This window comes from Lissotriton helveticus, chromosome 6, assembly GCF_964261635.1.
Source record: "Lissotriton helveticus chromosome 6, aLisHel1.1, whole genome shotgun sequence".
Classification (NCBI taxonomy): Eukaryota; Metazoa; Chordata; class Amphibia; order Caudata; family Salamandridae; genus Lissotriton; species Lissotriton helveticus.
The window spans coordinates 2,084,708,434-2,084,720,148 of NC_136067.1; the positions used below are offsets into that span (position 1 = coordinate 2,084,708,434).

The 11,715-nt window shown below is 41.9% G+C and overlaps 1 protein-coding gene across 1 annotated transcript; it reads left to right on the forward strand.

Moving 5' to 3' along the window:
- The first annotated feature begins 1,545 nt into the window (after window positions 1-1,545).
- LOC144763038 (olfactory receptor 13C2-like) lies at window positions 1,546-2,565 on the forward strand. The gene has a single exon (XM_078648350.1). The coding sequence runs from the start codon at window positions 1,546-1,548 to the stop codon at window positions 2,563-2,565; it is 1,020 nt and encodes a 339-aa protein (XP_078504476.1).
- The last annotated feature ends 9,150 nt before the right edge of the window (window positions 2,566-11,715 follow it).

The following is an 11,715-nucleotide window of genomic DNA, read 5'->3' on the forward strand; positions in this document are numbered from 1 at the left end:
TGAGCATGCAAAACTAACCCTAACAACTAATGGACTAACCACCAACTTTCGGACAACATTGTTGATCAATCGTGCTCACCTGTCTCCATACTTGGGGCCATATTTACGATCCAGCGGAAACAGATATCTAAGGTCATGAGCAGGTAATCATCCTCCCACACTATTCCCCCAATTTTGGAGAAAAAAATCCTTTGTGCCTTTAATATAGAATGGCAGTGTCTTTAAAATGGTCTTAAAAAATAGTCAACATCACTGGTTGTATTTTACAATACATTGTCTCCGGTTGACACAATTGATCTAACCAGAAGATTGTTCTTGTCCGTGTAAACCTTGGGCACTTGAGAGAGCTGGATTCCTTCTGTTCCAATATACAGCCTGCCAATTTTGTCCAGTATCTGCAATACTGGTATTTTATGCCTTTCTGTCTATGACTTTGTAGCAATTTGTGTCAGATACTTGTCGGAGGGCCTCTCTAATATACATTTTCCTCAACAGGACCATTATATTTCCACCTTTATCAGGAGAGCGAATAACTATGTTAGAGCCTTCAAAAAGGCTCAACTGCTTTACTTTGGCTCAATGATAAATTCCAACTCCTGTTACAATCACTCATTCAGAGATGCATCATTTTCCTAATAATCTTTTCATGAAATGTGTCTATAGTGTCATAAGGCATCTGAACCATAAAGCATTTGCACAAAGAGTCCATAAAATGTTGGTTCCAGTAACGTTGTCTCCACTACCTTGCTATATATACATTCATTGAAAAAAAACAAAGATTAAGATAACATCTTAGTTAGGTCTGGTAATAATATCTTACTTTACTTTAAAAAATGTTGCTATTCACTGAAAAAAACAAAGGCTAAAGTAATATCATAGTTAGGTGAAAAAGTCAGTCAAAACACAAACTCAAAGAAGCCACTGAACTTCACCAGTTAGAATTTTCAGACCTAATATTAACCTGCGTCCCAGCCATGCTGGGCTAATAACTTCACATGTGCATCACTCACAACATGTTCAATATCATCATTGCTGACATCACTGATGACAGTTCAAATGACATAATAGGCTCACAATTTCTTCTTAACATTTGGTGGCAAAAGCCTAAAAGACTCAAGATTCATCACTGTGAAAATCCCTTTCAGCAACTTCTTGCTATGTAAAGTGCACAAGAACGTCCACATGTTGCGTTCCAGTTCATTGAAAGATTGCCTTACACAAGATTTTTATATGGTTAAACATTCTTTGTTCACTGTAACACTTGATTTCTCATGCCTTGATCAGAAGCTGCAGTCTGGCGACATTGAAGTCTGTTAAAAGTATTCATAAAAAGTAAATACATGAGGGGCATTTATTCCTCTAGATGTCAAAAGCTTAACACATTTGCTGGGGTCAGAAAGTGGAAGAAAGGCCAGCAGATCAGATTAGTAGTTTCCATTTCATATTTTAGTGTCATTTTATGTTTTCCTCTGTAACATTCTAGATTCCTGGAAATTGTATTTACTATGTGTATTTTTGTTATTATTACAGAGAAAAAGAGTGGTGATGGAGAAGAAAAATGAAAGTTTCACAGAAGAATTCCTGTTTGTGGGGCTATCCGATGACCCCAATATGCAGATCTTTTTCTTTTTTTTATTCTTTGTGATATATATAGTCACTGTCATTGGAAATATTTTCCTGATCACAGTCTGTATCCATGAACCTCGTCTTCATACTCCTATGTACTTCTTCCTGGCTAACCTCTCCTTCATTGACATCTGCTACTCATCAGTGATTGTCCCTAACCTGTTGAACCAACTCATAATATCCAAAAGAATTTCCTTCTCCAGATGTGCTTCTCAAATGTACTCTTACCTTCTAATGGGGGTTACAGAATCCATGCTTCTTGCAGTCATGGCTTATGATCGATATGTTGCCATCTCATATCCATTGCGTTATACAGTTATAATAAGCAAATCAGTTTGTGAAACTTTAATTGGTTGTTCCTGGCTCATTGGAAGCATCTTGGCACTTCTAACTGTAGTTTTTGCATTACAATTGCCTTTATGTGGCAATAATGTCATAGACCATTTCTTTTGTGAAGCAACAGCTTTCGTAAAGATCTCGTGTGCAGACACCTCTATGGCACAGATGATGATTTTAATGATTGCAGTCTTTGCACTGCTGACCCCAACCCTCATCATTCTCATCTCCTACATCTGCATCATCATCAACATTATGAAGATGTCCTCACCTGAAGGCCGTTACAAAGCTTTTTCTACTTGTGCATCACATCTGGCAGTTGTCACCATGGTGTACGGATCAGCTATGTTTTTGTGCTTGAAACCAGTTTCTAAAAAAGCAGACAATCAGGATAAAACAGCCTCTTTGTTTTACACTGTGATGCCTGCAATGCTGAACCCCATGATCTACAGCCTCAGAAACAAGGATGTGAAGATGTCTCTGAAGAAATTTGTAAGGCGGATTAATTATTGTATATATGATTCATGTTTTCAGCAAAGATTTGCCACAAAGAAATCTGAAGTTGGATGCATGAAGGGGACCAAGACTCAATTCTACAAATAATATATAACACATATCATTAACATATTCTCTAAAAAAACATAAAGATAAAATAAAATGCTTTTTTTTTTACAACTATGTGTTTGCAAAAGATGTTAACAACACAGATAATATTGCCAACAATATTAACAATGCACATAATATGGAAAACAATATTACTTACCTTAAAAAGTCAATGTTTGTGTCAACAATATTTCTGCATCATGATACTAATGTTTCACAATATTGAAAACTCAATATTTGTGCAACTCATTATTTTTAATCCAATATTTTGTCCAATTATCTCTCTTTCACAGTCAGAACCACTTACAGATGATTCGCACGATCAGGCGAAAACAAGATGGCCACTCCCGAGTGAACTTCGGTGTTTTTGCGCCAGTTTTTTTATATAAACGCTGATTCTTGGATCCAAATGCAGCCCAAATAAGGTTGCTGTATTGCTACAGCCCTTACCTGTGTTTTGCTGTGTTTTTGGGGCCATTTTTTTGATGTAAGCAGCGTTTTCAGCCCTGCAGCCTCTGCTCCAGCTCTGCCTTCAAGTACAGCCTGCTTTGTTAGTCAGAGGGGCGGAACATTCTTCTAGGAAAGGGCCTGGCTTGGGCCTAGCCACTCCCATGTTATACAGCTTTTTCACTGCTTCCTCTATATTGTGCCATTCTTTCTACTTTTTTCTGTTTTATTAACTCTAATATCACTTAAAATGGATAATAAAAATAATCTTCATCCTAAAAGGATGCAACAAGTTTCACCTCCACCTATCAAATTAAAATCGGTGGAGTGTCCAGAACCCTCTCTAGCCTTAATTTTAGAAGAAATTCAGGCGTCTCAATACTGATTCTATTGCCTCAGAGATTAAAAATGTGCGAAAGAAAATGGCAAGTTTATCAATGAAAAGTTCTGATAATGCCATTAAAATACAGGATAATAAGACAAAGCTTGAATCCTTTACCCCACTTGTTGCAAAGATATGGAAAATCTCAACAGGCAATACAATTTACGCATTTTTAATTTGCCAGAGGATGTTGAGGGTGGTAATTGCAGATTATATTTGGAAAATCTGATTCCTGGCCTTCTGCAAATTAAATTCCCAGAAAAATTTGAGATTGACAAGGCTCACAGGATACCTTCTCACAGCAATCCTCAGCATACTAAAACGCGACAAATGATATTCAAAGTTCTTCGTCATCATCACCTAGTTCTGATAAGAAAAGCTGCTCAAGAAATCCCTTCTTTGATGGTCAATGGGGATAAAATCTTTATTCATCAGGACTTTGCTAAAGAGACAGTCGCAATTCGCAAAAAATTCACTGCTATTCGCCATCAACTACGTAGTCTTGGTTTCAAATATGGCCTTTTTGATCCGTCGACAATGCGTACATGGAAAGACAATCTTTAAAAATCTTTTCATCGTCTCTGACTACCATCTTCTTTCCTTTTTTCTTCTTCTTCATCCAGTATGGCTAATATCAAAATAATGTCCTTAAATGTTAAAGGTTTGCACCATCCAGTTAAGTGTACCAACATTTTAGATTATTTAGGCAGTTCCGAAGCGGATTTTTGTTTTCTGAAAGAAGCTCCTGTTGCTGATAAAATCCTAAATTATATGAATAGAATATGGGTTGACAGTATTGTTTCTTCTCCTGCTAATGGCAAGAAAAATAGGTTTGCTATACTTTTATCAAAGAAATCTCAGTGCCAAATTTTTTGTAAAATTACAGATACAGATGGGAGATAGTTAATTGTTAAAGTTCATGACTCTATTATATTTTTATTAAATGTATATGGGCTCATGGCGGATGAACCTGGTTTTTGGAATATTCTTGCAACAGAGGTTGCAAAAATTGGGAATGTCCCTTTAATTGTTGCTGGTGATTTTAATGATATTTATGATCCTTTATTAGATGGACTATCTCGTACGAGATTCCATCCCCCTAAAGTTTATTTTGCTTTTAAGATGTTTCTTCAAACTACTAAATTGGTTGATATCTGGCGTCTCCACTTTCCTACTGAAAAACATGTTTACTTTATTTTCAAATCCACACAATTCTCATAATAGAATTGATTATATCTTAGTCACAAGACAACTTATTAATTCTATCAAGACTACTATGATTGGTAATATTGATGTTTCAGATCATGCTATGATTTCTTGTATTTTAAATTTAAATCCATCCTTCACCAAACAACCTAAATGGAGAATGAACTCTAGCATAGCCCCCAATGTTCGTAACAAGCCAAAACTTTTACATGCCATTACTAAATATTTTCAACTGAATCCTGAAGGTTCTACTTCTATGGTTAATAGATGGGATGCTTTTAAGGCTTATGTTCGAGGTGCTACCATTTCTATTATGGCTCACAAAAATAAGACTTTCAATGCTAATATTAAACATTTAGAAAAACAAATTGCAAAGTATGAAAGTCTCTTTATTACGTCTAATGATAAACAATATAGGGATAAGTTACAAAAGCTCCATTATGATTTCAATACAATTCTTAGTAAAAGAGCTGGTATTCAGATTTCTAAGGCCAAGGCTACATTTAGTTTCAATGCAAATAAATCGGTAAAACTTTTAGCAAACTACCTTCATATTAAAAAAGATAAAACTCAAATTACTTCTATTCATGGCCCTAATGGTAAAATTGCTTTATCTCATAAAGATATTGTTAATGAATTCTTGGAATTTCATTCTAAATGATATAATAAACCCGATTTTAATGATGATTCTTTGGTGAATTCGTTCCTCTCCTCATGTGATCTACCTAAGATTTCTCCATCAGATAAACCTGGACTTGACTCACCCATTACTAAGGAAGAAATCCTATCTGCGATAAAATCTCTAAAATTACATAAATTCCTGGTCCTGATGGTATACCTGCAGAATTTTATAAAGAATTCAAGCCTAACTCTCACCTTTATTACTTCAACTTTTCACTGCGTTTAGTTCTACAGGAAGTACGTCTGGGTATTTTACTGAGGCTTTAATTATTGTTCTTCCTAAACCAGATAAAAATCCCACTCTGGTTTCTAATTACCGCCCAATTTCTTTAATTAATCAGGATTGTAAATGATATGCTAAAATATTGGCCACACATGTTTATCCCCTATATTGGATTCTATCATACATTCAGATCAATCTGTGTTTATAAGGAATAGATATTCAGCTAATAATACTAGAACTTATTACATGTCATCGAACAAGGACATACGTTAGCTAGTCCTTCAGGAGTCATGGCTTTGGATGCTGAAAAAGCCTTTGATAAACTTCATTGGCAATTTCTTTTTCATACCTTATCGTCTTTTAATTTTGGTGATGCTTTTATTCGCATCGTTTCTGCTTTAATTTTTGTACCCACTGCTCGTTTATTTATTAATGGCCAAATTTCTACTCAATTTCCACTTTTTAGGCTTACTCGTCAGGGGTATCCTCTTTCCCCTCTATTGTTTTTAATTGGTATTGAACCCTTTCTTGCTACTATAAGGAAGTGTGAAAATATTAAAGGAATAATTTTTAAAGATGTTATTATTAAAACCCTAGCATATGCCGATGATGTACTTTTATTTATCAGTGATCCTTTGTCCTCTTTTCCTTCCTTAATTAACATAATAACAAAGTATTCTATGGTTCCTGGATATAAATTAAATACTAACACAACAGAATGTTTTCCTTTAAATGTTTACTGTACTACGGATGTGATTTCAATGAATGACATTAGTTGGCAAAAGAATAAATTAAAATATCTGGGTACATTTTTCTCTTCCTCTATAAAATCAACTTTAACTTTAAACAGTGACTTTGTGTTAGATTATATTAAAGATAAATCATCTAAATGGTCTTCATTACATCTGTCATGGTGGGGTAGATTAGAATCTATTAAAATGAATATAGCTCCTAAAATCTTTTACACCCTTGTTATGATCCCCATTCAATTCCCATTAACATTTTATAAAGATGTTGAAAAACTTCTTTCCAAATTTCTCTGGAATAACAAAGCACACTGTGTTAGCTATAATAAATAAAAAATGTCTAAAGGTAATGCTGGAATTGGTATTCCAGATTTAATGCTCTATCATAAAGCGTTTATTTTAAAACAAGGTGGCATATGGTTTAATCAATCCTTTCTATTTAATGCACCTACATGGTTCCACATTGAAAAATCCATTGTGAAACCCTTTCCACTCTGTTAACAATGTCTAACAAATCTTCAATTTTTCATAAATCCATTATCCTTAAATCCACTAAAATATTTGTGAATATCCCATGTGTAGTACGGATGGATTATATTTATGGTACAGCAATGTTATTAAATTAAATCGGAATGTTAATTTTTGGTTCTCTTGGATGAATGCTGGAATTTTTTACCTTAAAGATGTTTGTTCTAATAACATTTTTATATCATTTGAGGTTTTGCAAACTTAGGGGCCGATTAGGATGGCGGTTTTTCCGCATCCTCCGGGCCGGCGGAAGTGTCCGCCGGCCTGGAGGATGCGGAAAAACCGCTGCGGAGCCTCCAAAGACCCACCGCCAAATTAGGATGGCTGGTGGGTCTGGAATTCCGTCCGCCGCTTTTCCGCCGCGGTCGGCTTCCGACCGTGGCGGAAAAGCTATAACATGGCAGGCGGTGTCTATGAGACACCGTCCGCCATATTAGGATGTTCGTGAATACATGCTTTTCCACGGCGGCTTTTCCGCCATGGAAAAGCATACGGACATTCACTTTGGGGGCCCGTTGCGGGCCCCCTGGGTGAATGGGGGGTGGGGGGTGCACATGGGGGGTACCTATGGTACCCCCCTGCATTTGCGTGCACAAAGCAGCAGGCACCGTGCGGTGCCGGCCGCTTTGTGCATGTAAATGTAAAACATGCTTTTTTAACATTGCGGCGTGTGCAGCTTGAAGCTGCACCCGCCGCAATGTTAAATATAGAGGATGTGACCGCCACCCTGGCGGTCACATCCTAATCAGCACGGAGGGAACGCCGCAGCCCCTGCGGACGTTCCCTCCTCCTCAAGGGTGGCGGACGGACGCAAGTCCGTCCGCCATCCTAATCGGCCCCTAAGTTTGGTTTGGCAAATTCTGATCTTATAAAATATGAATGTTTATGTAATTCGATCTTAGATTCTTTTAAGCAAACTATTCCTTCTAATACTCAAGCTGATTTATCCATATAGATTCACACTGTTTCAACGAATCGTCATGGTGTCTCTATCCTATATAAGAAATTGTCTAATAATCTAGGAAGTAATATAAATATGATTGCTACGTTCTGGAATGATGATCTATCACTTTCCTTATCTGATAATACATGGGAACAGATCTGGCTTAGTAATATATCTGGATGATCCTGCTCAACACCCGCTCCGTCCACAGACACGCCGTAGAACTCTGGAACCTCCTCGACACCACCGCCCCTGACGTTGCCTTCCTCACCGAGACCTGGATGAACGCCTCCTCTGCCCCCGACATCGCCATCGCCATCCCAGAGGGCTACAAGATCATCCGGAGGGACCGCACCGCCAACCAGACGGGAGGAGGCATCGCCATCATCCACAGAGACACCATCCGCATCACGACCAACACCGACGACACCCTCACCACCGCTGAACACCTGCACTTCCAGATCCACACCAACCCGAAGACCACCCTCAGAGGCACCCTGATCTACCGACCCCCGGGTCCACGCACACGATTCAGCGAGGACATCGCCGACTTCGTCAGCCCGCATGCCCTCCCCTTCGCCGACTACATCCTCCTGGGGGACCTCAACTTCCACCTGGAGAACAACAGCGACCGCAACACCATCAGCCTGCTCGACAACCTCGCCAACCTCGGACTCAAGCAACTGGTGACCACCCCCACCCACCTCGCCGGACACACACTCGACGCCGTCTTCTCATCCAGCAAAGACGTCACCTTCAGCCACACAACAGGACTCCACTGGACGGACCACAGCTGCGTCCACTTCAGCTTCAAAAGAACGACGATCCACCAACACCAGCAACAGGCTGCCCGAAGAAGCTGGAACAAGATCACAGCCGACCAGCTCACCGCTTCCTTGAGCCAGCACCCCCCTGCCAGCTCAGCGAACCCCAGCCAGGCCGCCGACAACCTCACGAAGTGGATCAACAACAGCGCGGACGAACTCGCCCCTCTGAGAACCCCGCCCAGCAGACCCTGCAGCAGAAAAACACCATGGTTCACCGACGAACTCAAGAGCTCCAAGAAGAACTGTCGAGCCCTCGAGAAAGTCTGGAGAAGGGAACCAACGACGGACAACATGACCACCCTCAAGCTCGCCACCCGGAAACACCACCAACTGATCCGCGCCACCAAGAAAAATACATACAAGGACCGGCTGGACAACAACGCACACGACAGCAAGGAACTCTTCAACATCGTGAAAGAGCTCTCCAACCCCAACGCCGGAAACAATGACATCACCCCGTCGCAGGACCTCTGCAACTCCCTCGCATCCTACTTCCACAACAAGATCGCGGACATACACAACAGCTTCAGCAACCAACCAACGCAAGCCACAACCGCAACAACGCCGCCCACCACCACCCTCCGCACCTGGACTCCGATCAGCACCGAAGACACCATCCGCACAATGAACTCCATCCATTCCGGATCTCCGACTGACCCCTGCCCTCACCACGTCTTCAACAAGGCCGACGCTGTCATCGCACCCCACCTGCGGGACATCATCAACACCTCCCTCGACACCGCCACCTTCCCTGAGAGCTGGAAGCACGCCGAACTCAGCGCTCTTCTCAAGAAACCCACAGCAGACCCCACCGACCTCAAGAACTACCGTCCCATCTCGCTCCTCCCGTTCCCGGCCAAAGTCATCGAGAAGACCGTCAACAAACAGCTGGCCGCCTTCCTTGAGACGAACGGATCCCTCGACCCCTCACAGTCTGGCTTCCGAGCGAACCACAGCACCGAGACCGCCCTCATCGCAGCCACCGATGACATACGAACCCTGATGGACGACGGAGAGACAGCGGCCCTCATCCTCCTGGACCTCTCCGCGGCTTTCGACACTGTCTGCCACCGCACTCTAATACAGCGCCTCGGCAACATCGGAATCCAGGACATGGCACTGGAATGGATCGTCTCCTTTCTCGCCGGAAGAACACAAAGAGTCCGCCTACCACCGTACAAGTCAGAGGCCACCAAAGTCATCTGCGGCGTCCCTCAAGGATCCTCACTGAGCCCCACCCTCTTCAACGTCTACATGAGCCCCCTCGCGGCCATCGCACGCCAACACAACCTCAACATAATCTCCTACGCCGACGACACCCAGCTGATCCTCTCCCTGACCAACGACCCCGCCACCGCCAGAGCCAACCTACACGAAGGGATGAGAGAGGTAGCCGAATGGATGACGACCAGCCGCCTGAAACTGAACTCGGACAAGACGGAGGTCCTCATCCTGGGCTCCGCGCCCTCCGCCTGGGACGACTCCTGGTGGCCCCCCGCCCTGGGCACCGCACCCAAACCGACGGACCACGCACGCAACCTGGGCTTCATCCTGGACTCCTCCCTCTCCATGACCAGACAAGTAAACGCCGTCTCCTCGTCTTGCTTCAACATCCTGCGCATGCTACGCAAGATCTTCCGGTGGATCCCCACCGAGACGAGGAAGACGGTCACCCAGGCCCTCGTCACCAGCCGACTGGACTACGGCAACGCCCTCTACGCCGGAACCACCGCCAAGCTCCAGAAGAGACTCCAGCGGATCCAGAACGCCTCGGCCAGACTCATCCTCGACATCCCCCGACGCAGCCACATCTCCGGACACCTGAGAGATCTGCATTGGCTCCCGGTCAACAAGAGAATCACCTTCCGTCTACTCACCCACGCACACAAAGCCCTACACAACCAAGGCCCGAGCTACCTCAACAACCGGATCAACTTCTACACCCCCAAGCGCCTCCTCAGATCAACCAGCCACGCCCTCGCCGCCGTCCCCCGCATCCGAAGAGCGACAACAGGAGGAAGGGCCTTCTCCTACCTGGCCGCCAAGACCTGGAACTCACTCCCAACCGACCTGCGCCTGACCCAAGACCACCTCTCCTTCAGGAAGAAGCTCAAGACCTGGCTGTTCGAGCAGTAACGGCACCCCCCCCCATACCAGCGCCTTGAGACCCTACGGGTGAGTAGTGCGCTCTACAAATGACCTGATTGATTGATTGATTGATGGTTACCTGTTTCACTTTTCCAAACTAATTCTTATATTCTACTTAATTGTTTACGGACTCCGGTGCGTTTATTTAAGGCTAAACTTCTTCAATCTGATACTTGTTGGCATTGTAATTTACAACCTGGTTGGCTTCAACATATGCTTTTTTCTTGTCCTTTAATTTCCAAATTCTGGGATGAAGTTTGGGTTGTTATTAAAAAGATTCTAAATATCCAGGAAGATATATCATATAAAATGTTAATATGCAAAACTGTCATTTTAGCGCTGGGTTTAACTGCTCTTGAATATAAACTCTTTAATTTCTTAATTTCAGCTGCGTTAAAATCCATTACATTTTGTTGGAAAGATGTTTCAAAGTTATCAGTTCATACTTGGTGGTCATGGGTTATTTTTACAAGATGTGCTCAGTTATCTATGTCTGGGGTTTGTCATAATTCTGTTGTATATCATTTATTCTGGATTCCTGTTGATATTTATTTATCAAATTATTAGTATATTTATTACTTGTTCTCCATGTATTATTCTTTTATTGTAATAATTGATATTGATTAGTAACTCTTTTTTATTTTCTTATCAATTTGCCATTTTATTGTTTCTCTCCCTCCGTCCTCCTTTTTAGTTTTTCTATAATTATGTTTATCATTATATCGATTGAATTGTTTAAGCAGTTATTGTAATTTAGGTATCATAATTGATTGTTTTGGATTATTTCTCTTTTTTGTATGTCTTGTTTGTTTGTTTGTTTCTTATGAAATAATTTGCAATAAAATATTTTGAACTTAAGAACCACTTACAGAGGGCCACGGGGCACACCGGGGCTACTGGGCCCAATGGAGGTGGTTGGGGTCTTTACTCCTGATGTACCGGGGCCTGAACTACTATGGATCCCCCTCATCTGGGCCATGTACCCCTTTTGCACTTGACTCTCAGTGGTAAGTGTGGTC

Excerpts from the sequence above, each read along its gene's own strand:
- LOC144763038 (XM_078648350.1), top strand. The coding sequence starts at position 1,546 with ATGGAGAAGAAAAATGAAAGTTTCACAGAAGAATTCCTGTTTGTGGGG.